The sequence below is a fragment of the Aquarana catesbeiana genome, linkage group LG05 (assembly GCF_042186555.1).
Source record: "Aquarana catesbeiana isolate 2022-GZ linkage group LG05, ASM4218655v1, whole genome shotgun sequence".
In the NCBI taxonomy this organism is placed as follows: domain Eukaryota; kingdom Metazoa; phylum Chordata; class Amphibia; order Anura; family Ranidae; genus Aquarana; species Aquarana catesbeiana.
In genome coordinates this window covers 247,211,295-247,238,817 of record NC_133328.1, presented here as the reverse complement: position 1 = coordinate 247,238,817, position 27,523 = coordinate 247,211,295, and the positions used below count along the sequence as shown (strand labels likewise).

At 42.8% G+C, this 27,523-nt stretch overlaps 1 protein-coding gene across 3 annotated transcripts in view; it reads left to right on the top strand.

The window, feature by feature from the left end:
• Positions 1-27,523, top strand: part of PKD1L1 (polycystin 1 like 1, transient receptor potential channel interacting) — a 412,276-nt gene that overhangs the window by 86,809 nt on the left and 297,944 nt on the right. For all 3 annotated transcript variants that reach the window (XM_073630682.1, XM_073630680.1, XM_073630681.1), the window contains exons 10-13: positions 6,642-6,707; positions 6,783-6,932; positions 11,473-11,550; positions 12,859-13,001. In XM_073630682.1, the coding sequence (XP_073486783.1) occupies positions 6,642-6,707; positions 6,783-6,932; positions 11,473-11,550; positions 12,859-13,001 (437 nt within the window). The remainder of the gene's footprint in view (positions 1-6,641; positions 6,708-6,782; positions 6,933-11,472; positions 11,551-12,858; positions 13,002-27,523) is intronic.

Genomic DNA, 27,523 nt, shown 5'->3' with positions numbered 1-27,523 from the left:
GTGCAGCCCATCAGGGCCCATCAGTGCAGCCTCATCAGCGAATATTAATGAAAGAGAAAAATTACCTGTTTTCAAAATTTTATTACAAACTATGAAACATGTTTTTGTGTTTTCAAAAATTTTTCTTTTTTTTGTTTGTTTAGCAAAAAATAAAAACCCAAGAGGTGATTAAATACCACCAAAAGAAAGCTCTTTTTGTGTGAAAAAAATGATAAAAATGTAATTTGAGTACAGTGTTGCATGACCATGCAATTGTCATTCAAAGTGTGACAGCGCTGAAAGCTAAAAATTGTTCTGGGCAGGAGAGGGGTTTTTGCCCAGTAAGTGAGTGGTTAAAGAGTCATTGTAATCATTTGATGAAGATTTTTTGTTTGTTCACTTTGCTGCATTTGAATTTAAAACAATATAACATTTTCGTTTGGACCGATTTAAAAATGTATTGATTTGATCGTTTTGAATCTAAAAAATCTGAAAATTCGAAGAAAATTTGAAAATTCCGAATACTATTTCCAAATACGAATTGAACGAATCAACCGAATTTAGCTTAACTAAATAACTAGATTAACGAATCAAACGAAACAAAACAATTGTTTTTGTCATGCACATGTCTATATTGTATTAATAAAAGCTGTTGACATACAGGGAAGGAGGAGAACAGGTCCAGCAGTTCAGGAGGACACTAGCAAAAAGTTGTTAGGGTAGGGTTATATGAGTATGTAGGGTTACATGAGTATGTAGGGTTATATGAGTATGCTCTAGGGACAGTCCTAGCAAGTTTGTTTCCAGCACAAGGGGCATACGTTACAGCCAGTGTCACCCCCTCTGCCGCTGTAATCTTTTGTGCAGCGGGGGGTTATTACAACTAAGGGGTTGTCACAGGCATGATTATGCCCATCATTTCTGTCCACATCTGTCATTCATAGAAGCCATACAACAGCTTTTGTGAATGGGAAGTGATCTATGAATGGATGACAGGAAGATGATAGAATTGCCCTCCTAATTCATAGATACTGTTTTACTATTTAAGATAATGTGTGTATATATATGTGTATATATATATATTTATACACATTATCTCATACACCCCTCACATTTTTGTAAATATTTTATTCTATCTTTTCATGTGACAACACTGAAGAAATGACACTTTGCTACAATGTAAAGTAGTGAGTGTACAGCTTGCATAACAGTGTAAATTTTCTGTCCCCTCAAAATAACTCAACACACAGCCATTAATGTCTAAACTGCTGGTAACAAAAGTGAGTACACCCCTAAGTGAAAATGTCCAAATTGGGCCCAATTAGCCATTTTCCCTTCCCGGTGTCATGTGACTCGTTAGTGTTTTAAGGTCTCAGGTATGAATGGGAATCAGGTGTGTTCAATATGGTGTTATCGCTCTCACTCTCTCATACTGGTCAATGGAAGTTCAACCTGGCACCTCATGGCTGCAGCATGGTGGCCAAGACCATAAAGCGGTTTAACAGGACATGTTCCACTCAGAACAGGCCACGCCATGGTCGACCAAAGCAGTTGAGTGCAAGTGCTCAGCGTTATATCTAGAAGTTGTCTTTGGGAAATAGACGTATGAGTGCTGCCAGCATTGCTGCAGAGGTTGAAGGGGGGGGGGAGGGGTCAGCTTGTTACTGCTCAGACCATACGCTGCACACTGAATCAAGTTGGTCTGCATGGCTGTCGTCCCAGAAGGAAGCCTCTTCTAAAGATGATGCACAAGAAAGGCCGTAAACAGTTTACAGAAGACAAGCAGACTAAGGACATGGATTACTGTAACCATGTCATGTGGTTTGATGAGACCAAGATAAACTTATTTGGTTCAGATTTTGTCAAGCATGTGTGGCGGCAACCAGGTGAAGGAGTACAAAGTGTATCTTGCCTACAGTCAAGCATGGTGATGGGGCTGCTGGCACTGGGAAGCTACAGTTCATTGAGGGAATTATGAATGCTAACATGTACTGTGACATACTGAAGCAGAGTATGATCCCCTCCCTTCTAGGACTGGGCCACAGGGCAGTATTCCAGCATGATCACAGACACACCTCCAAGATGACCACTGCCTTGCTAAAGAAGCTAAGGGGAAAGGTGATGGACTGGCCAAGCATGTCTGCAGACCTAAACCCCATTGAGCATCTGTGGGGCATCCTCAAACGGAACGTGGAGGAGCGCAAGGTCTCTAACATCCACCAGCTCCGTGATGTCGTCATGGAGGAGTGGAAGAGGACTCCAGTGGCAACCTGTGAAGCTCTGGTGAACTCCATGCCCAAGAGGGTTAAGGCAGAGCTGGAAAATAATGGTGACCACACAAAATATTGACACTTTGGGCCCAATTTGGACATTTTCACTTAGGGGTGTACTCACTCTTGTTGCCAGCGGTTTAGACATTAATGGCTGTGTGTTGAGTTATTTTGAGGGGACAGCAAATTGACACTGTTATACAAGCTGTACACTCATGACTTTACATTGTAGCAAAGTGTCATTTCTTCAGTGTTGTCACGTGAAAAGATATAATAAAATATTTACAAAAATGTGAGGAGTGTACTCACTTTTGTGAGATACTGTGTGTGTGTGTGTGTGTGTGTGTGTGTGTATATATATATAAATATTTATATTCACTTACAAATTCTGTTGTACCAGTTCCATTCATTTTTACAACAAAAAAAAAAACATATTTTGGTAGGGAATAAAAAAGGGGTATCCAAGTCATTAATTGTTAAAATAGTTAAAGCACTGATTATCATCCCATCATACAAGAAACACCTCACATTTCAATAAATAGCTATTTATAACTTTTTTTTACAAATATCCACTTGACCTTCAAAATATTTTATCCTTTCAAGATCAGCATTTATAACTGGCAATTGCATGGTCATGCAACACTGTATGCAAATGTAGTTGGTATCATTTTTTTCACACAAATAGAGCTTTCTCTTGGTGGTATTTCACCATCGCAGTTTTTTTTTTTTTTTTTTTTTTGCGATATAAATGAAAAAAGACGGAACGTGTGCGTGTGTGTGTGTGTGTGTGTGTGTGTGTGTATGTGTGTGTATGTATATGTATATATATATATATATATATATATTATTTTTTATTTTTTTCCTTTTCTGCTATAAAACATTTCCAATAAACAATTTAAAAAAATTTCATTTTTATTCGTTTAGGCCAAAAAGTATTATGCTACAAATCCCAATATGTATAGATTATTTGGTTTGCGGGAAAGTTATAGCGTCTGGTATAGATACTGGAATTAAAAAAAAAAAATTATACTAGTGATGGTGGTGATCAGTGACTTATAATGGGACTGTGATGGTATGGTGGGAAATCTGACACTAGCTGAGACTGGCTGGGGGGTACACTGACTGACTAACTGACACTGACATCAATAATGACACTAATACAGTGATCAGTGTTAATACTCCGCTAATACTCTGTACTAATGACACTGGCTGGGAAGGGGTTAACATCTAGGGGCGATCAAAGGGTTAAATGTGTGTCTAACAATGTTTACTGTGTGTGTGTTAAACCTTTAGGGCATGGGTGCTCAACCTGTGATCCTCCAGCTGTTGTGGATCTACAAGTCCCATGAGGCATTGCAAGTGGCTGGCCGTTACAAGCATGATTCCCAAAGGCAGAGGCATAATGGGACTTGTAGTTCCGCAACAGTTGGAGGGCCACAGGTTGAGCACCCATGCTTTTAGGGGAAACCTGTTAGTCAGGAACTGACATATTTAGTTTGAGACTTGGACTTGCAGATGTTTTGTTGGATTTATGCTATGGACTTGTTGTACAAAGCCCTTCTTCATTGAACCGTGTTTGTTTATTGCCTTGTTGAATAAAAATGCAAGACATAACTGCTTGGACTGTTGCTGGGCATTCCTGTCTTGTTCATGGTTACCGCTATCACTATACAAAAAAAAGGGAAAAAAAAGTGCCAAAAACTGGATCCAATAAACATTATTATAAAGCAGCAACTCTCCAATTAGATATAAACACAATCCAGAAATCATAAACCTTATCAGAGTTGCGCTAATGCGACTTAACTGCATACACCAAATCAAAGAGTGATCCGACACAGTCCACAGGTATAATATAGCCAATGGCTTCCAAAAACATAGTGTTTCGAATCACTTTAGAATATTTCATAATCTAGATCCCACACTATTGAATTTTTATGGTATTGATGAGGTCAAAATCACTGGAGAGGGACAAATATAAGAAAATTGGTATCACAAAATGAGACGAAATGGCTTTATAATTTAGACACTTTACAGCCAGCAGATCTCAACATAGGTGTTGACTTAAATTGTTTTTTGACCAATGATTGATTATATGCTGGAATCTCTTATATGGTCACCATTGGCACCATTATCATTGCCAATGTGTATATTAAACACAATTTTTGGGTTTAGTTATATATAATATACCATTATTCCTTAAACTTTAAAATAATATTTATCTCATCTTCATTATCTAACTAATTTTTTTGTATTTTTAAGATCCAATACATGTTCACTATGTTCAACATATTGTGTTGTATTGGTCATAAATTATGGTAATTATGTATTTGCCCACAAGATGGCACTATTAAAAGAATGCCTTTCATTTAATTGCCATACTGTTATGTCCACATATTTTTCAATACTTAGCGTTGATATCGTCAGATTGTATCAATATGGTTCATAATAGATCACATTCTTTCTATTTCTCTCTTTTTAATTGAATATTTTACTCAGGGGGAGTGTGGAGAGCAAGCCTTGCACTTGTTTGATATGTTAAAAATAAAAATATATTCCATTAGATGGCACTAGTTCACTGATGGTAGTTCAGGATTTGTCCACTGGATGGCATTAGTCTTCCAATTAGTATTCAGCCAATCCATCAACACCAGGGGAAATATAAACACACAATATTCAGTGACTGGTACGCGTCCTGACGATGTTACACGACGAAACGTACGTCGAGGTATATCTGGTCACTCATACCTTCCGGCCACTTCCGATTTCGACTGACTAGGCCGTTGAATTCATGCCACTTGCAACAAGCGGAAGCAAGCAATACAGCTGTCCACGCTCCACCTGACATTGCAGAGCCTGTCACCTCCAGTGCCGAGGAAAGGCACTTACAAAGTAAGCAACCACTTGGCCCATTGTTTTTTAATAATTTTTTAATAAAACAGAATTACGCAATGGTATTGTTCTTTTCATTTTTTCCTGATATCCACTCTGGCGGAGCCATTCCTTGATCACCCACCTCTAACTAGGTAAGACCCAAGATTGTGCTCCTAACAAATTCCCACCTGACTTTTCTTTTTAATTAAAGAGGTCATGGTGGTCTGGTAAGTAGGAGACTTACCTATATCCATCGGGTGTTGCACTTACCAAAATCAACTATCGTTATTGGTGATGGTGTGAAAAAAATACAAATACTTTACTCAATATATGGACACATATTTCTATATATTTCTATATGCATTTGTTTGCTTGTTCATTATGCACATAGCACTTTTTAAATTGTTTGTGATTTTGTGTTCTAATGCACATGATGTTCTAGCAGTCCAGAGCATTCCACACCTGTGGTGACCTGGTTTGATTGGTTTCCAATCAGGTGTATGATTAGAGCACTATTTATTTGCTGGCTGTTTTACTGATGCACACTTGGTTCTCACAGTATTCATTTGATATGTTAATTAGGATGATATGTTTATAGTATTATTCACTTATACTATGGGGCATAGAGCACATGCACTTTATGGTTACACTTATATCTCTAGCGCCCCCTTATCATTATACACCCCCCATTAGTCCACAGGTAATATAGTGATAAGTGTTCTTAGTCCATATCACCACCATCCACCATCTTGAAGTGTGTAATTAACGTCATAAAACGTCAACGTATGACAAAATGCGCAGGGAGGAGCGACGTGCTGACTCCACCGCAATTATCAAGTCCCGGACAGATGGGTGTTGCTACATTTGCCAGCCGGCATAATTGTTCTTAACGCAATTATTGGACTTTCTTGCAAGTGCATTTTTATGGTTTGTTAAATCAAGCCTTTTAAGGATTTTATGCTATGTGAAGCCTTCTATATTTTGGGTACTACTTATGATCATATCGACTGGATGACCAGTTTGCATGCTGCAAGAAGACTTTCAGATGACACTTAAAGACCCTGGCTGGGTATATAGCCACAAGCGATATTGACCTTCTGTGATAGTAGGTCTGTGCGAGCTGGTAAGCAGACACTTTACCTATTGTGGTGGTGGTTCTTTTAAATGATTACACACTTCAAGATGGTGGATGGTGGTGATATGGACTAAGAACACATCGCTATATTACCTGTGGACTGTATTGGATCACTCTTTGATTTGGTGTATGCAGTTAAATCCCATTACCGCAACTGTGATTACGTTTATGATTACTATTACCACTACCAATTTAGTCTGTCACCCTTACAATATTTATATAACTTAGCTGATTCCTAATATTATCTATGTTGCAACAACAGTAGTCATTAAATGATTGTCTTTCAAATATAGCTAGACTGAGCTTTATGTACTGGATAGTCTTCATATATTGACTTTATACAATATGATATGAAAAGTAAATTATAACCTTTCAATTTTTGGCAGATTTTGACACACATTTATTTAATGATATTAAAGAAGGTATTGGAGGCTCTGGAACAAGGACTGAAGGTAAGTTGAAAATATACATGTATTTAAAACAATGCAATTATATGAAGTAATCATACATTTTTTATCTTTTTAAAGGTGAAATAGATCTTGAAGTGGGTTTTCCCACAGACGATTCTGGGTATAACCTTGTTGACCTGCCAAATACAGCACCTCCGATTTTACCCATGATACAGTGGTTAAAACTTCCCATTAGTATTGATGTATTCAACGGTTATTGTACTTCAGGTATGTCTAAAACAAAACTAAACATATATATATAATAATAATAATATTATATAACAAATTGGCTTAAAGTATATCTACTTTAAATCTTGGCTAACATCCATCATAGTGCGTGCTGCAGACTGAAGCGTGTAACGTAGCACTGTGGAATGATCTTAATTTTTTTAATTAGAATTCTATATTATGTTTCCATGTTTTTTGTGATTTATAATAAAAAATATGTCTCCTATGGCTTGTTGTATCATGAAGAGAGCACAATTCATCAAAGAATGAAGCAAATGTGTTTTCAATTCTCACTTAAGATGTCTGCCTGGTCTTTGCTCATAAGCACATTATGCAGTTAATTTTCTAAAACCGGAAAGTGCAAAATGTGGTGCAGCTCTGCATGGAAACCAATCAGCTTCCAGGTTTTTTGTCAAGAATTTTATTAGGTGTGTAATCGGGCAAACAGAAGCTGAACTTAATTTAGCAACTTGTAAGAACAATGGGTCAATTATGCCCACCTAAAGTAACTATTTGGCAAACAGTTTTTCCAACAACCTTCCCCTGCATTTGGACAAAATTCCTAGCAAGTAGTCACCACATGAAACACAGGCAGTCTCCACTATTCTGTCCTTTAGGTCGTCCCCACACCACTTGTCCACAGTATAAGTGGTTATAACCATTTGTATTAGGAAAAACATGAAAAGATTTTAGGCCTAATCAAGGATAGAAATTAGGGGTGAGCATGTGTAGCATATATGTCATGGTTCAGGTTGCAGGGCGTGCATTGAACCTATTGTGAAGTCCAAGGAGGAGTCAGCAAGGTGCTGGGAGCGAGGTACCAAGTCAGGAGGCAGAATCATGGTCAGAAGTCCAAGCCAGGGTCGATAACACAAATGAACAGCAGACAAAGCAGGCAAGGGTAATCCAAAAAAGAATAGCATATCTATTCATAGCAGGCATAGCTGGAACAGTAACAAGGTTAACAGGTTTTCAACAACTCAGAAGACAGGGAAGTAGACAGACAATCCAGCAATGAGGCTAGGTAGACATCCGGTTTAAATAAGCTGCTGTGCACCATAAACTGTGCTCATTCTTGTTCTTTTATGTCTTGTTAAGCTTCTATGCTTACAACCCTGCACATACACATTAAAATGAGCACCTGGGAATTAGTACAAGATCGATAAAAGCAGTTTGGTTTGGACAGTATGTAGGCAGCTTGATTGGGCTACAATATTAGAGGTAGAGTGTATTGTTTCAGAAAGTCAATAGCCACAAAGTGCTGGGGCACTGGCAAAGGCTGCATACCTGGAGACATGGAGCATGATTTATCCTGCAGCAAACTTTAGAAACATTGCAGCTGAGGTGCTGCTGCAGAAACATTATGGTTGGTGCCTTTTCAGTGCCGGAATAAGGAGAAGGCTACAAACTTCAAGACACAATGCAGGATTTACCCTGCAGGAAACATTAGAAATTATGCTGTTGAGGCTCAGCTGTGGAAACATAATGTGTGGCTTTTTTTGGCATGAGATGGGATCTCTGTTTCTAAATGATATGTAGCCCTCTTTTTTTTTTTTTTTTGAGGGGAGGGGGGGTTATGAGAAATGACCCTCCCCAAATAGTTGTCAGTGCCTCCATGTGGGACAAGGCAGGGGATTCCCTTCCTAGAAAATTATTTAGTAATCTAATCAAAGTAACTGAGCAGCAGAGGAACTACTCTCTCTCCTTCTCTCTCCTTCTCTCTCCTTCTCTCTCTCTCCCTCTCCCTCTCCCTCTCTCTCATTCTCTCTTTCTCCCTCTCTCTCAGATCACTACATATATGTAATAGATACTAAATCTATACTGTATGTAGCACCGTCTAGTGTGTGCTACTAGTAGTGGCAGTGTAGAGAAAATATAGCTGGCTCAGGGTTAGACCTGAGTCATTGAATTGGGTCAGGGTTACTAGAGGCCAGGGCTGGATGACTCATCCTGCCAGCTCTCTGATACCTCCCCCCTGTTTCCAGAGCATTGGAGAATGTACTGGAATTAGTGGATGGGAGTGAGGAGGAGCTGTCTTTAATATTTATGGGTCCTTAGCCAATCCCCAGGAGTGGGCCTGGTAGGGAATTAAGGAAACCCATAAATAGGGCCATGCCAGCAGGGGAAGATGGAAAAGCCATGCTGAGGGAGGCTGTTGGTGGTCCTTGAGGAACCCATTACCGGGTGGGGGGGTTGCCTCAAGCTGGAGCTTGGGTAGCTGGTCTGGAAGGATCCCACCACAGGAGGCAGTTGGAGGGATTCATGCTGGAGAGGCAGCGGGAGAGAGCAAGCAGAGACAGTGAGTAGATCAGCATGGTGCTGGGACATGACAAGGAGAAAGACTTTAAGTTGTAACAGTGCTCTCTTAAAGACTACGATGTGCCAAGTCTTCATCTAACCTTGCCCTGGGAAATCTCCATGTGTGTAAGTCAGTTGGGAGGACTTGGAGGAAGAGCAACCAGGTGGGCTAGCATTCTGCAATCAAGTGGAACTGGGATAAGTGGCCTCAGGGAAGCAGAAAAGACTGTGTTATGCTGTTCACTCCATTTGTGCTACTTTGCCAAAGGGGCAGAGAGCTTCTGCCTTTAATGGGCCTTTGCTGAACTAGTGATGTACTTCTAGTTCCACACGGAGTGAGCAGCAGGTGCTCTACAAAGAAACCGTGCTTGTGCAGGAGGAAGGAAGAAGAAAATCAGTGTAAATAGGGAGAAAGTTGTCCCTTTTTTTGAGTTTGGACATTTTTCAAGTTGGGCATCCCATGGTTCCCCATCCCATCTAAGTTATCATCCCCTAATAAAACAACAAAAACAAGCCAAGGACTGATTTCTGTGTCTGAGTGAAGGACGGAAATGCTAAGTGACTGGCTGTGCAGCAGTGGGGAACCCTAACTCAGCAGCTCTCATGAGGGGTGTACTACATATATACACTGTATGTACAGTATCTCACAAAAGGGAATATATCCCTCACATTTTTGTAAATATTTTAATATATCTTTTCATGCGACAACACTGAAGAAATGACACTTTGCTACAATGTAAAGTAGTGAGTCTACAGCTTGTATAACTGTGTAAATTTGCTGTCCCCTCAAAATAACGCAACAGCCCAGCCATTAATGTCTAAACCGCTGGCAGCAAATATGAGTACACCCCTAAGTGACGACATCACAGAGCTGACACTCCTCCACCTTCCGTTTGAGGATGCCCCACAGATGCTCAATAGGGTTTAGGACTGGAGACATGCTTGGCCAGTCCATTACCCTCACCCTCAGCTTCTTTAGCAAGGCAGTGGTCGTCTTGGAGGTGTGTTTGGGGTATCATGTTGGAATACTGCCCAGCAGTGAAGGGAGGGGATCATGCTCTGCTTCAGTGTGTTACAGTACATGTTGGCATTCATGGTACCCTCAATAAATTGTAGCTCCCCAGTGCCGGCAGCACTCATGCAGCCCCAGACCATGATACTTCCACCACCCTGCTTGACTGTAGGCAAGACACACTTGTATTTGTACTCCTCACCTGGTTGCCGCCACACATGCTTGACACCATCTGAACCAAATAAGTTGATCTTGGGTCTCATCAGACCACAGGACATGGTTCCAGTAATCCATGTCCTTAGTCTGCTTGTCTTCAGCACTGACAGGCTGACCCCCCCCCCCCACCACCACCTCTTTAACCTCTGCAGCAATGCTGGCAGCACTCATACATCTATAGACAACCCCTGGATATGATACTGAGCACGTGCACTCAACTTCTTTGGTCGACCATGGCGAGGCCTTTTCTGAGTGTAACCTGTCCTGTTAAACTGCTGTATGGTTTTGGCCACCATGCTGCAGCTCAGTTTCAGGGTCTTGGCAATCTTCTTATAGCCTGGGCCATCTTTATGTAGAGCAACAATTCTTTTTTTCAGATCCTCAGAGAGTTCTTTGCCATGAGGTGCCATCTTGAACTTCCAGTGACCAGTATGAGAGAGTGAGAGCGATAACACCAAATTTAACACACCTGCTCCCCATTCTCACCTGAGACCTTGTAACACTAACGAATCACATGACACCGGGAGGGAAAATGGCAAATTGGATCCAGTTTGGACATTTTCACGTAGGGGTGTACTCACTTTTGTTGCCAGCGGTTTAGACATTAATGGCTGTGTGTTGAGTTATTTTGAGGGGATGGCAAATTTACACTGTTATACAAGCTGTACATTCACTACTTTACATTGTAGCAAAGTGTCATTTCTTCAGTGTTGTCACATGAAAAGTTATAATAAAATATTTACACACACACATATTTAAGCATAAAGCACTCACAGGTCTTGTGGGGTAAAGAAGGAACAGCAGTATTAGATTATTGCAACCTGATTGGTTAAAATTTACATTTACGTTGTGCGTTAACCTGCATTTGCTGTTCCTTTTTCACCTAAAAAGACGTCTCACTCAGTTCTACTTTTCTGTTTTTCACTACATGCTGTACTTCTTCTGTGTTCCAGTATTCAATCTAAAACAAATGTATGATAATTTATGTTTCTTTCATTTTAAATTATTTATCAGGTATTTCTTCTAACCCTGTTTCATTCAAGCCATTCGTTTTGAAACCTAGCAAGATGTACATGCTTGATGTCACTTTAGGTAAGTCCTATTAAAATCTGTAAAGTGATACTCCTGTTACATATTCTACTTTTAATTCTTCTAATTTTTGAAAAATTAAAGGAGAAGTTTGGCCAAAGCTCTTTTGGCGATACTTTTGTGGGTCACATAAGTGCACGTAGTTCTGCACTACTGTGACTTAGATTTAACCGACAGCAGGCTAAAGTCCACTGTCTGCTGATATCACAGAGCCAGTTCAGGCTCCACCCAGATACCTGAACAGCAGCTGGCTCAGCCTCTCATCATGCTGCTGAGTGACTTAACCAGCTACTTCCACCCCCTCCACAGCCCTGTGCTCCAGTGAGCCCTGGAGGGGAAGAACACCGAGTGGTGACTGACAGTCACTGTTCTGTGCTTAGAGCAGACCCAAGAACTGAGCAATCAATGGTCTTTGATTGCTCAGTTCTCTGGTGTAAAGCCGTCAGGGGGCAATTGCAACTCAAATTCATTCTCCAGCCATCTATGTTATGTCTTGAAGAGTAATAAAAGTACTTCGGATGGTTGCAGGTCCTTATTATCACTCCATAGAAAGGCACAAAATACTGTTTGGTTTGTCAGGTATTATTGATGGCCATTTTAAAGAGGAGGTCCAGCATGGGTGAAAAAAATTAAAAGTCAACAGCTACGAATACTGTAGCTGCTGACTTTTAATATTAGGGCACTTACCTGTCCAGGGAGCCCACAATGTCGGCACCCCAGCCAAACTTGGAATCGACTCCTGGGTGCTGCCGCCGCCATTCCTGGTAAGGGAACCAGGCAGTGAAGCCGAAAGGCTGGTTCCCTACTGCGCATGCATGCAGCACGCTGCGCTTTCTAATTGGCCCTTCCTGCCGCCCTCCTTCTTCCCCCGCCGACATCGCGGGTTCACCGGACAGGTAAGTGCCCTAATATTAAAAGTCAGTGGGAAAGGGGACTTGTCAAAAACGGGTCCCCCCTCCCCCCTGAAAGGTGCCAAATGTGACACCGGAGGGGGGAGGAAGCATATAAGGGGAAGTTCCACATTTTGGTGGAACTCCGCTTTAAGTCAGGTTGTAATTCTTCCAGGGCTATATTTGAACATTACTGTTATCAAACCTGCAAACAAATGTGCCCTTTAAACTCATTACAAAGTGAATTAAATAATTACTATTTTAGACTGAATATTTGTAATGCTGTTACTGGCGGTCATTGCAACAATTACAGTGTTTATTTGCTTTAATTATTGTGCTGCAAACTGGAAAAAAATTGTTTTAGGCTGAGACCTTTCTTTTTATGCTGGAATGATTTTCTAGTTCTTTTCTCTCATTCTAGAATCTAATGGAAAAAAAGTTGGGCGATCACAACTGTACCTTAGTGTCCATGAAATGTCTCAGAAAATTACATGTCAAGTTCAACCCAGATATGGCACTGAAGTTTTTACAATTTTCAGCATTTTCTGCACATCAGGTAAAGAGGTAAGAACAGAAACAGTAGTTTTAGAAGCACAGAACTCTTTGTAACCTAACCATTATACATGTTATAAACACAACAACTGAGATAAAAAGCCTGAACACAATAACTGAGATAAAAAGCCTGATTTTGCTCAACCACCTCTGGTAACAATCAAAAATACATAAAACTCGCTGGATCAACTAGAACCATATTTATTGTATCAAAATTATGAAAAGAAAAAGGACATCATGTTAAAATGGTACCACGCAAAATAAACTACACGTATGCTAAAAAAGCTGTATATCCACCTCACATATCACAAAACCATTGAGTCTGACCCAACAAAATATGATGTATATAGGAAAATATTCCCTCTGTCTCCTAAGAGTCCAAGTGTGGAGGGGGAAAGGGGAACATGTAACCAGTGGACCTTAGAGTTTAAATTCAAGGGACGCTCTTGTGAATGACCAGGGTAATTGTAGATGATGCAAACTTGCAATATGAACTCTGTATAAGGGCAAAATTCCAGATATCCACATATGTGCTATAACTCGGGATCTAGAAATTCCAACTGTGTATTCCAGGATATATAAGGCATATATGATGACTCAAGTAGAAGAAGGATACAGTGGTCCAGAGGAGGTAGATTGCAGGCTTATAAGTTGTACCTCTGTACATGGAGACCCACTAGGGGTTATATGTAAATGTCATTTATGATAACAGATTCCCGGGAAAACCTCCCTCACACTGTAAAAGTTATCCAGTTAGTAGCAGGAAACAATGATAGTTGGCCTGTCCATATGTTCCATATCAGTCATCAAGTTGTTAGAATATATACACAGTTCTTTGTAGACAAGTTCATAAGCAAAAGACAAAGGTCCATAAGAATGGTATACTTATCAACTCTTGCTGTCTGTGACTTGGATCTTAACCCATGTGCAGGTCATCCAACATAGAGCTCTCCCATCTCTGCATAGGTCCCTGGTGGGTGATGGACTGGAGGTGGATGAATGGGAACCATGAATCACCTTTTTCCCAGGTCTCTGTCGGCTACTTCAGAGGTTTTCCGGGTATCTGTTATCATATCTATCTATAGATATATATATATATATATATATATATCTATAGATAGATAGATCTATCTATCTATCTATCTATCTATCTATCTATCTATCTATCTATCTATCTATCTATCTATATATAGATTTTTTTTTTTTATACAGTATCTCACAAAAGTGAGTACTCACATTTTTGTAAATATGTTGTTATATCTTTTCATGTGACAACACTGAAGAAATTACTTTGCTACAATGTAAAGTAGTGAGTGTACAGCTTTTATAACAGTGTAAATTTGCTGCCCCCTCAAAATAATTAAACACACAGCCATTAATGTCTAAACCTTTGGTAACAAAAGTGAGTACACCCCTAAGTGAAAATGTCCAAATTGGGCCCAAAGTGTCAATATTTTGTGTGGCCACCATTATTTTCCAGCACTGCCTTAACCCTCTTGGGCATGAAGTTCACCAGAGCTTCACAGGTTGCCACTGGAGTGCTCTTCCACTCCTCCATGATGACATGACGAGGTGGTGGATGTTAGTTAGTTCTCCACCTTCCGTTTGAGGATGCCCCACAGATGCTCAGTAGGGTTTAGGTTTGGAGACATGCTTGGCCAGTCCATCACCTTTACCCTCAGCTTCTTTAGCAAAGCAGTAAATGTCTTGGAGGTGTGTTTGGGGTCATTATCATGTTGGAATACTGCCCTGCGGCCCAGTCTCCGAAGGGAGGGGATCATACTTTTCCTTTTCACATCAGTGTCCTCTATCCTCAAATTATCTTTACTCTACCCCTCCTCTCTTCCCTGCAGCATGCACATATCACCCTCACTCCTACCCTCTCACTACTATGGCATCCATCATCTCCTGCATTTGCTGCACCCACATGCTGACATAAACACCAGGGCCACTAGACACGTGCACTCATGCACATCCCACTCCCATCTTGTCTTTCTTGCCCTCCTCCTTCTCCTAGTCTCAGGTGACATTTCTTCTAATCCTGGCCCACCATTTTCCAACTGCAAGCCACATATCCGATACCCCTCCCCCTCTGGCAACCACTGCAATCCACTCAGTTTAATTTCTATCCCCCTGCTTCCTCAAAGCAGCCCACCAATCTCATGCGCTCTTTGGAACAAGCTAACAAGCTAACATCTATACATGACCTCTTCATCTCTCATGGCGTTAACATACTCGCCATAACAGAAACTTGGCTTCAAAATTTTGACTCAGCTTCTCCTGCTGCCCTCTCCGATGGTGGTCTCCATTGGACTCACTCCCCCAGACCCAACAGACAGGAAGGAGGTGGAGTTGGCTTCCTTCTATCCCCACAAAGCACCTTCCAAGTGCTTCCTGTCCCTCCCTCTCTATCCCTCTCTTCTTTTGAGATGCACTGTATTCGTCTGTTTTCTCCCATTTCACTGGGGATTGCAGCAATTTATCAGCCTCCTGGACTGGTATCGCACTTTCTTGATGACTTTGCTGCCTGGCTACCCTACTTTCTCTCCTCTAAAATACCCACTATCATTCTTGGTGACTTCAACATTTTTGTCAATGTTAACAGCCCAACTACAGCTAAACTTCTCGACTTAAACTCATCTTTTGACCTAACCCAATGGACACATACTTTCACTCACTCCAATGGTAATACCCTTGACCTTGTATTCTCCCATCTCTGCAACCCTGGCAACCTCACTAACACTCCCTTTCCTCTCTCTGATCACAACCTCATTACTTTCACTGTATCCTGGCCTCCAACCACCCATCCCTCCAAGCAGCAAACAATTACTTGTAGAAACCTTCGCCACTTTAACCCTTCTCTTCTCTATTCTGCTACTGACCACCTATATGACGTAATCTCTCCCCGTCCTGTCCTGACCTGGCCACCTCTATCTACAACAGTTCACTCTCATCATCACTAGATGCACTTGCTCCTCTAACCAAACGCAGAATCGGGCCCCAACTGTTACAACCCTGGCAAACTGACAACACTAGAAATCTCAAGAGACATTGCCGTGCTCTTTATCGACTGTGGCGTAAAACTAAATGCCTACAAGACTTCACCCTATATAAATCTGCCCTTCTAAAATACAATTCATGCCTCCATGCTGCCAAACAAGCCTACTTTGTCTCTCTTATTAACTCCTTGTCATCCAGTCCCCATCAGCTCTTCTCAACCTTTAACTCTCTGCTTCGTCCCCCACCCCCGCTACCCACTAACTCACTCGCTGCCCAAGAGATTGCCAATCACTTCAAAGACAAGATTGATGCAATTTGTGAGGACACCTCCGCTGTGCGTATATCTTCTCCACCCAACATACCTTGCCTAACAGCACATTCAACACTCCTCTTTTGAATTGGCTACTACTGAAGAGGTTACAAAACTTTTCTCAGATGCCCACCTAACCAATTGTCCCCTGGATCCTGTTCCCTCACAACTACTACGGTCACCCTCTTCTTCTATCCTATGCTCCCTCACTCACATCTTCAATCTCTCCCTCTCTAGTGGCACCTTTCCCTCCCCTCTAAAACATGCGCAGATCACTCCCATACTTAAAAAGCCCTCACTGGATCCTACCAACCCCAACAACTTAAGACCCATCTCATTGCTCCAATTCACCTCCAAACTTCTAGAACGCTTAGTCTACAACCGTCTTAGCTCCTACCTCAGTGAAAATAACCTTCTTGACCCTTTACAGTCTGGCATTCGCTCACAGCACTCCACAGAGACTGCCTTACTAAAACTCACTAATGGTTTACTAACTGCTAAAACCAACAGCCAGTACTCCATACTCCTACTACTTGACCTCTCTGTGGCCTTTGATACTGTTGACCAAACGCTCCTTCTCAATAAACTACATTCCCTTGGCCTCCTAGATTCTGCTCTATCCTGGTTCTCTTCCTATTTATCACAGCGCTCCTTCAGTGTCACCTACAACTCTGTCTCCTCCTCTCCATTGCCCCTTTCTGTGGGGGTCCCCCAAGGCTCTGTTCTTGGACCCCTTCTCTTCTCTATCTGCACCTTCTGCCTTGGTCACTTGATAACCGCCCACGGCTTCCAATACCACTTATACGTTGATGACACCCAGATCTATCTGTCTCCTCTCGCATTACTAACTTACTAACTCACATATCAGCATGGATGTCGCACCACTTCCCTAAACTAAATCTCTCTAAAACTGAGCTATTAATACCCCCCCGCCCGTGCACCCCTCCATGACTTTTCCATCAAAATCAACAATGCAACCATCAGTCCCTCCCCTCACGCCAGGGTACTAGGTGTAATCCTAGACTCTGACTTGTCGTTTCAGCCTCAAATCCAATCGTTGACAAAAGTTTGTAGAATTCACCTCCATAACATCTCTAAAATTCGCCTCTTTTTAACAAATGAAACCACCAAGCTCCTCATTCACTCCCTTGTTATCTCTTGCCTTGACTATTACAACTCCTTTCTCATTGGCCTGCCTCTCCATAGGCTATCCTCTCTTCAATCTATCATGAATGCTGCTGCCAGACTTATCCACCTTACCAACTGCTCAGTGTCTGCCAACCCTCTCCTCCAATCCCTACACTGGCTCCCATCACCCAGCAAATTAAATTCAAAATACTAACCACAACATACAAAGCCATTCACAACTCTGCCCCGAGCTACATCACCAATCTTGTCTCCAAATATCACCCAAATTGTCCTCTCTGCTCTTCTCAAGACCTCCTACTCTCAAGCTCTCTCGTCTCCTCCTCTCATGCTCGTCTCCAGGATTTCTCCAGAGCCTCTTCCATCCTCTGGAACTCGCTACCTCCACCTGTCCGGCTATCCCCTACTCTTGCTACCTTCAGGCGATCCCTGAAAACTCATCTCTTCAGGAAAGCCTATCACGTCTCTAAATAATCTTTTACCACTTCAATCAGCTCATTCCCCACAGGTACAACCTTTTGTACCACCTGCCCCACCCAATTAGATTGTAAGCTCTTCTGAGCAGGGCCCTCTTAATCCTCCTGTATTTTATTGTATTATAACTGTATTGTCTCCCTTTCATATTGTAAAGCGCTGCGTAAACTGTTGGCGCTATATAAATCCTGTATAATTATAATAATAATGCTCTGCTTCAGTATGTCACAGTACATGTTGACATTCATGGTTCCCTCAATGAACTGTAGCTCCCCAGTACTAATGCCCTTAGTTTGCTTGTCTTCAGCAAACTGCAGGCTTTTTTGTGCATCATCTTTAGAAGAGGCTTCCTTTTGGGACGTCAGCTATGCAGACCAATTTGATGCAGTGTGTGACGTACAGTAGTCTGAGCACTGACAGGCTGATCCCCCACCTCTTCAACCTCTGTAGCAATGCTGTCAGCACTAATGCGTCTATTTCCCAAAGGCAACCTCTGGATATGACGCCCAGCACATGCACTCAAATCTTTGGTCGACCATGGTGAAGCCTGTTCTGAGAGGAACCTGTCCTGTTAAACCGCTGTATGGTCTTGGCCACTATGCTGCAGCTCAGTTTCATGGTCTTGGTAATCTTCTTATAGCCTAGGCCATCTTTATGTAGCGCAACAATTCTTTTTTTTTTTCAGATCCTCAGAGAGTTCTTTGGAATGGAGTGCCATGTTGAACTTCCAGTGACCAGTATGAGGGAATGAGAGCAATAACACCAAATTTAACACACCTGCTCCCCATTCACACCTGAGACCTGAGTCACATGACACTGGGGAGGGAAAATGGCTAATTGGGCCCAGTTTGGACATATTAATTTAGGGGTGTACTCACTTTTGTTTCAAATCACTCTAGGGGTTTTAATCTTAAAGAATACATGTATAACAGACACCAAGAGATGCCTACATTAAAGTGGATGTAATCCCTTACATATACCCACTGAAGTAACTGGTCTCAGGTTATAAAAAAGAGATGAAACAAATCCTCCTATATAAGTTGTATCTGCAGCCTTCAGTTCTCTGCATCTGTCTGAGTCCAGAATACGTAAAGCTTGTCTGAGCTGTCAGAAAAAAAAGGGGCGGAGAGCTGAAGCTACACTCTGCAGAGCTCAGTGAGTTGAGCTCTGAAAGCTGATTGGAGGGAAGGGACACATCCCATGCACATAGCACACAGGAACAGAACTGAGGCTTTCAATCAGGTGGAGGTCCCTCCCCTGATATCTTTTTTTTTTCTCTTGGTGTGAGGAAAATGAAGCGATTCATGTTGATAGCAGATGAACGATGCAGCAGACAGAAATTAAACGTTTAATTAATGCTCTTAATTGGTACAAGAACACACTATAGAGATATATGCTTTGTTCATATTTTATGTCTGAGGTTTACATCCACTTTAAAGGTCAGTTGGGCTGTCCCCCCTCCCCCACTTATCTGCTGGTCCATAACAATGATGAGTAACCCTTACTGAGCAATCATGGGACGTAGAAGATGGGGATATGCATGAATTCTGACCATCAGCTCTGGCCAAAATAAAAAGTAAAAATGCAGCGCTACCTATAATTGCTATGAAGACACCATACAAAGGTAATGGTGGCACCCTTCCTTATGGGATAATAGTATCAACCTGTGTGACTACACTGCAAATAAATACATTAACCAAAACATCAACAAAATAAATTGTGCCTCAAACTAGTGATAGCATAATAGTGACACCCTTGTATAATTAAAACACAAAAGAAGCTTATGTGCATATGAACCATAAAATGACAGTCAATATATAAACTTCTCACACATTAAATATACACTCCTATCAGTTTTTATGTTATAGAAACAGTCAATATTTTGTATGTTACATTTTCTTTCAAACACAGTTCTCCTTGGGAAAAGCTTTCTTGATCTATGCGATAGTGAATACAGTATATGACTGATAATCCACCACCTTCTGTATTAGCAGCTCACCTCCATGTCTAGACCTATGTGTTTATAAGTCACAACCGCATTTCCCCTTTAAATTGGGACCGCCATTACTTTTAAGCAGCTTTCCTCCTGGCATACACCTTTAAGTGTTTGTTAAGTATTTTTGAATAACGTCTGATGGTTGTGTCCAGCTTACAGAAATGGAGGGGAACATTCCACTATCCACACTATGAGGTTAGACATTGCTGACCTGGGGCTTCTGCTTTCTTTTTGACAGTATATTGCGGAAAAAGCAAAAAAAGTGAAGCTCTGCGAAAGACTAAATTTAATCTATATTGAGAGTGGTGGATCAAGGAAGAGAGTTGCCCATTATATACCTACAGAGGCGGTTCTAGGCTTTGTGAGGCCTTAGGCAATATTTAGACATGAGGCCCCATTCACAACCTTTGCAGGGGTTAAGGAAGAACCCCGAGGTGGAGCATGTTATTACTGCTGCTGCTTGTGTGGGTGGGATGTGTACTGCGCCAATCACCTGGGATGAATAGGAGAGGAGGGTCAGCAAGGATTGGTGCAGTACACATCCTACCCACACAAGCAGTAGTAAGATGCTCTGCCTCAGGGTCCTTCCTTCCTTCGTCCCTGAAAAAATGGGGGTGGGGGATGGGACTTGGAACAATGGGGTAGGGGAGAAGGAGGAGGGGTAAAAAGGGGGGAGTGGGTAGGAGTTGAGGGATGGGTAGAGGAGAACTGAAGTGGGATGCTGGTCTTATCATGAAATTAGTGGGCCGGTGTGTGAGAGCTGCTTAAAGCGAATGTGGTTAAATAGGGTCTGAGATGACTTACATGGTGCAGAATGTGGTAATGGTAAATAGGGAATGTACAGTGTGGAGTGAATGGGGGTGGGTAGTATGTGCAGGAGAGGGGCATGAAGTGTATGGCGGTGTGTAGAATGTGCAGGAGAGGGACACGGAGTGTATGGCATGTGCAGGAGGGGGACACAGGGTTATGGTAGTGGGTGGTATGTGCAGGAGGGGGGCACAGAGTGAATATGGGTGGTTGGTATGTGCAGGAGGGGGGCATGGAGTGTATGGCATGTGCAGGAGCGGGGCACGGAGTGTATGGCGGTGGGTGGTATCTGCAGGTGGGGGGCATGGAGTGTATGGCGGTGGGTGGTATAGGGGTGAATAGGGGGAGTGCGCAGGAGGTGGGTGGTATGCGCAGGAGTGAATAGGGGTGGGTGGTATGTGCAGGGGGGGCAGGGAGTGTATGGCGGTTGGTAGTATGTGCAGGAGGGGGGCACGGAGTGTATGGCGGTGGGTGGTGTGTGCAGGAGGGGGCCACGGAGTGTATGGTGGTGGGTAGTATGTGCAGGAGGGGGGCATGGAGTGAATAGGGGTGGATGGTATGTGCAGGAGAAGGGCACGGAGTGTATGGCAGTGGTTGATATGCACAGGAGGGGGGCACGGAGTGTATGATGGTGGGTGGTATGTGCAGGAGGGGGGCACGGAGTGTATGACGGTGGGTGGTATGCACAGGAGGGGGGCACAGAGTGGATAGGGGTGGGTGGCATGTGGAGGAGGGGGGCACGGAGTGTATGGCAGTGGGTGGTATGTGCAGGAGGGGGGCACAAAGTGTATGGGGGGTGGGTGGTATGTGCAGGAGGGGGGCATGGTGTGAATAGGAGTGGGTGGTATGCACAGGAGAGGGCACTGAGTGTATGGCGGTGGATGGTATGTTCAGGAGGGGGGCACGGAATGAATGGGGGTGGGTGGCATATGCAGGAGGGGGGTGGCATGCGCAGGTGGGGGGGCACGGAGTAAATAGGGGTGGGTGGCATCTGCAGGAGGGGGGGCACAGAGTGAATGGGGGAGGGTGGCATCTGCAGGAGGGGGGCACGGAGTGAATGGGGGTGGGTGGCATGTGCAGCAGGGGGGGCAGATGGGTTGAAAGTACAGTATCTCACAAAAGTGAGTACACCCCTCACATTTTTGTAAATATTTTATTATATCTTTTCATGTGACAACACTGAAGAAATGACACTTTGATACAATGTAAAGTAGTGAGTGTACAGCTTGTATAACAGTTTCAGTTTGCTGTCTCCTAAAAATAACTCAACACACAGCCATTAATGTCTAAACCACTGGCAACAAAAGTGAGTACACCCGTAAGTAAAAATGTCCAAATTGGGCCCAAAGTGTCAATATTTTGTGTGGCCACCATTATTTTCCAGCACTGCCTTAACCCTCTTGGGCATGGAGTTCACCAGAGCTTCACAGGTAGCCACTGGAGTTCTCTTCCACTCCTCCATGACAACATCACTGAGCTGGTGGAAGTTAGAGACCTTGTTCTCCAACACCTTCTGTTTGAGGATGCCCCACAGATGCTCAATAGAGGTCTGGATACATGTTTGGCCAGTCCATCACCTTTACCCTCAGCTTCTTTAGCAAGGCAGTGGTCGTCTTGGAGGTATGTTTGGGGTCGTTATCATGTTGGAATACTGCCCTACGGCCCATTTTTCGAAGGGAGGGGATCATGCTCTGCTTCAGTATGTCACAGTACATGTTGGCATTCAGGGTTCCCTCAATGAACTTTAGCTCCCCAGTGCATGCAGCACTCATGCAACCCCAGACTATGACACTCCCACCACCATGTTTGACTGTAGGCAAGACACACTTGTCTTTGTACTCCTCACCCGGTTGCCTCCACCCACGCTTGAAATCATCTGAACTAAATAAGTTTATCTTGGTCTCATCAGACCACAGGACATGGTTCCAGTAATCCATGTCCTTAGTCTGCTTGTCTTTGCCAAACTATTTGCATGCTTTATTGTACATCATCTTTAGAAGAGGCTTCCTTCTGGGACAACATCCATGCAAACCAATTTGATGCAGTGTGCGGAGTATGGTCTGAGCACTAACAGACTGACCCCCCACCCCTTCAACCTCTGCAGCTATGCTGGCAGCACTCATACCATCTATTTCCCAAAGACAACCTCTGGATATGATGCTGAGCACGTGCAATCAACTTCTTTGGACGACCATGGCGAGGCCTGTTCTGAGTGAAACCTGACCTGTTAAACCGCTGTATGGTCTTGGCCACCGTGCTGCAGCTCAGTTTCAGGGTCTTGACAATCTTCCTATAGCCTAGGCCATCTTTATGTAGAGAAACAATTCTTTTTTTCAGATCCTCAGAGAGTTCTTTTCCATGAGGTGCCATGTTGAACTTCCAGTGACCAGTATGAGAGAGTAATGCCCTGTACACACGGCCGGACTTTCCGATGGAATATGTGCGATCGGAGCTTCTTGTCAGAAATTCCGACCGTGTGTGGGCTACATCGGACTTTTTCCATCGGCACACAAAGTTTGAGAGCAGCTATAAAATTTTCCGACAATAAAATCCGTTTGCGTAAATTCCGACCGTGTGTGGACAATTCCAACACACAAAGTGCCACGCATGCTCAGAATAAATTAAGAGACGAAAGCTATTGGCTACTGCCCCGTTTATAGTCCCAACATATGTGTTTTAAGTCACCGCGTTCAGAATGATCGGATTTTCCGACACCTTTGTGCAACCGTTAGTATGCAAAACAAGTTTGAGCCAACATCCGTCTGAAAAAATCCATGGATTTTGTCGGAATGTCCGATCAATGTCCGATCGTGTGTACAGGGCATAAGAGCAATAATACCAAATTTAACACACCTGCTCATCATTCACACTTCACACTAACAAATCACATGACACTGAGGAGGGAAAATGGCTAATTGGGCCCAATTTGGACATTTTCACTTAGGGGTGTACTCACTTTTGTTGCCAGTGGTTTAGACATTAATGGCTGTGTGTTGAATTATTTTGAGGGGACAGCAAATTTACAAGCTGTACACTCCCTACTTTACTTTGTAGAAAAGTGTCATTTCTTCAGTGTTGTCACATGAAAAGATAGAATAAAATATTTACAAAAATGTGAGGGGTGTACTCACTTTTGTGAGATACTGTATATGGTGTGAACAAGCCCTAATGGATTGCTCTAGCACTACAGAGACCACTAGTATGCACCAGAAAGCTGCGCCGCAAAATCATAAATAAAACAGTGAATAGATACCCGTGAAACACTCTAGGTATCGTTGCAGGTGAATGATGAAAATAAATAAACAATTCCCAATAAAGGTTAAAATATGAACAGTCCAGTGAAGAAATCCAGTGAATTCTAGTGAAAATGAATAGAACTCCTAGGTGCACAGACACTACCCTCTGATGTGATCCACCACCACATAAATTGCAGGCTTACCGGAGGGCAAGCTTTAGCAAGCCTGTATAGTGAATCAATATCCAGACACCATTCCAGCAGCAGCAACTCTCTATGGTCAACACCAACAGCAAGCCAGGATACCTCAGGTCAGCAGATATACGAGGCAGGCATCGATCAAGGGACTCACAGAAATGGAGAGAAGCTCACCATAGTGTGAATCAGTATATAAGGATTTATTAAAATAAAAAGGTTACACTTACAAACAATTGCAGATAAAACCATCCAAGAAACAATTGCCGGCCGGTGTTCTGACATATACTGTCCTCCTAATCGGATAGTGTCCGCTCCGTACTGCGCAGGCGCAGCGCTTGCGCAGTACGGAGCAGAAGGAGATGCCGAAAGTGTCCGAAGTTGATCAGCTGACCATCAGCTGTACACGGCGCTTCAGCACTTGTTAGCGATGGCAGTGTAAGAGGGCCCCTCGCGGGCTCGCTTCGCTCGCCACGCTTCGGGCACGGCCTCGCTGCGCTCGGCAACTATTTATTCTCACTCTATGTCCACTTGGATAGTAGGGAATGAACCTGGACATAGGGTGAGAATAAAAGCACAGGCGCCGTGTACAGCTGACGATCAGATGTTGAACTTCGGAGACTTTCGGCGTCTCGTTTGTCCTCTATACTGCGCCTGCGCAGTACAGGGCGGACACTATATGATAGGGGACTGTATTTGACAAGACACCGGCTTGCAGACACCCGTCCTCATACGAGGTACACCGCGATGACGTCAGCACGTCAACCCTGGGAGCTGACGTCATCACGGTGTACCTCGTATGCGGACGGGTGTCTGCAAGCTGGCCGCCCGTCCTCATACGAGTTCTACGAGCACCTAAGAGTTCTATTCACTTTCACTAGAATTCACTGGATTTCTTCACTGGACTGTTCATATTTTAAACTTTTTTTTGAGAATTGTTTATTTCCATTATTCACCTGCAATGATACCTAGAGTATTTCACGGGTATCTATTCACTGTTTTATTCTATTTATGATTTTGTGCAGCTTTCTTTTCTTTGTTGTATTTACTGTTTTGTATATATCTCACATTTTCGAGCTCCAGCTACATTTTTTTTAGTTTCCATTAGGTTAGCGCGGTACTTTTTCTGATTCACTACTCAGCACCAGAACTGGCCTGGCACCTCCCTGCAGACATTGCTCTCACCCCCCCCCCCCCCGCATCTCAACACCCTTCTTCAAGTTGCTGCACAGCAATATCTCCTGGAAACTTGCAAAACCCCGCCAACTTACCACCCTGCACACACCCTGCAGAATGGACTCGCGCTGCTTGTATCCCCCTGTGGGATCTCCGATCTCGGCAATGAGCTCTCAGTAAATGAGCATTTACTCCCATCCCAGAACTTGTCAGCTGCAGCTCCACCTCCTCCCCTGTAAGATTTTTGCCAACAGCGCCGGAGAACAGGGGGAACACCAGAAAGAGCTGAGAGAGGGGGAGGATAATTCATACCCGCGTGCAGTCGTGTCTTTACAGACATGACAGGAGCCAGAGAGCGACAGGTGCAGCTTTGTCTAATCCATGGGTGCTCTGTGGGCCAGCCTCAAAGGCAAATTAGGCAGCTGCGAGGCCCCTATGAGCGCAAGGCCTTAGGCGACCGCCTAATTAGAGAGCCGCCTCTGCTTACCTAGTATTTAAACGTGCACAACAGGAGGAGAGGCAACCACTGCTATTACAGATCCCAATTTAAAGGGGAAAAAGCGCTCCTGACCTATCCATATATAGGTCTGTCTATGAAAGTGATCTGTCAGTATATATGGTGGAGGAGTTATACATTCACTATTGCATATGATTTTAGATATAAATGTGAGAGTATAAGGTTTTTGTATTATACTTATGTTTTTTATAACAATCTGCACGATGATGGTACATTCTTGTTTCTTTGAGTAAATCCCTTATTGGAAGTGGTGGATCAAGGAAGAGAATTAACCACTGGGTGTTATTCAAATACTTACCAAACACTTGGTAGGTGTATGCCAGGAGGAAAGCTGCTTAATATTAATGGTGGTCCCAATTTAAAGGGAAAATGCACTTTTAACCTATATACAGATAGGTCCACACATGGAGGTAAACTGCTAATACATGAGGTGGAGGATTAACATGGTGGATTATCAGTCATGTATTCCCTATTGCATAGATCAAGAGAACACATTTCACAAGGAGTACTGTTTTTGAAAGAAAATTAACTATATACAATAATGACTGTTACTATAACATAAAAACTGTCAGGACTGTATATTTTATGTGTGGGAAGATTATATATTAACAGTCATTTTATAGTTTATATGCACATAAGCTTCTTTTGTGTTTTAGTCATTATTTTTTTTTTTTTTAACATCCAAGTTTATTGAAGAAAATGAAAGTATAAGTATGGAGTCGCAGCTCCAATTTAGCAAACAACAAACCTACAGTAAAGTAATACACAAAATAACATGTACAGTGGGGACGGAAAGTATTCAGACCCCCCTTAAATTTTTCACTCTTTGTTATATTGCAGCTATTTCCTAAAATCATTTAAGTTCATTTTTTTTCCTCATTAATGTACACATAGCATCCCATATTGACAGAAAAACACAGAATTGTTGACAATTTTGCAGATTTATTAAAAAAGAAAAACTGAAATATCACATGGTCCTAAGTATTCAGACCCTTTGCTCAGTATTTAGTAGAAGGACCCTTTTGATCTAATACAGCCATGAGTCTTTTTGGGAAAGCCGCAACAAGTTTTTCACACCTGGATTTGGAGATCCTCAGCCATTCATACTTACAGATCCTCTCCAGTTCTGTCAGGTTGGATGATAAACATTGGTAGACAGCCATTTTTAGGTCTCTCTAGAGATGCTCAATTGGGTTTAAGTCAGGGCTCTGGCTGGGCCATTCAAGAACAGTCTCGGAGTTGTTGTGAAGCCACTCCGTCATTATTTTAGCTGTGTGCTTAGGGTCATTGTCTTGTTGGAAAGTGAACCTTCGGCCCAGTCTGAGGTCCTAAGCACTCTGGAGAAGGTTTTCGTCCAGGATATCCCTGTACTTGGCCGCATTAATCTTTTCCTCAATTGCAACCAGTCGTCCTGTCCCTGCAGCTGAAAAACACCCCCACAGCATGATGCTGCCACCATCATGCTTCACTGTTGGGACTGTATTGGACAAGTGATGAGCAGTGTCCGGTTTTCTCCACACATACTGTCTAGAATCAAGGCCAAAAAGTTCTATCTTGGTCTCATCAGACCAGAGAATCTTATTTCTCACCATTCTGGAGTCCTTCAGGTGTTTTTTTAGCAAACTCCATGCGGGCTTTACTGTGTCTTGCACTGAGGAGAGGCTTCCGTTGGGCCACT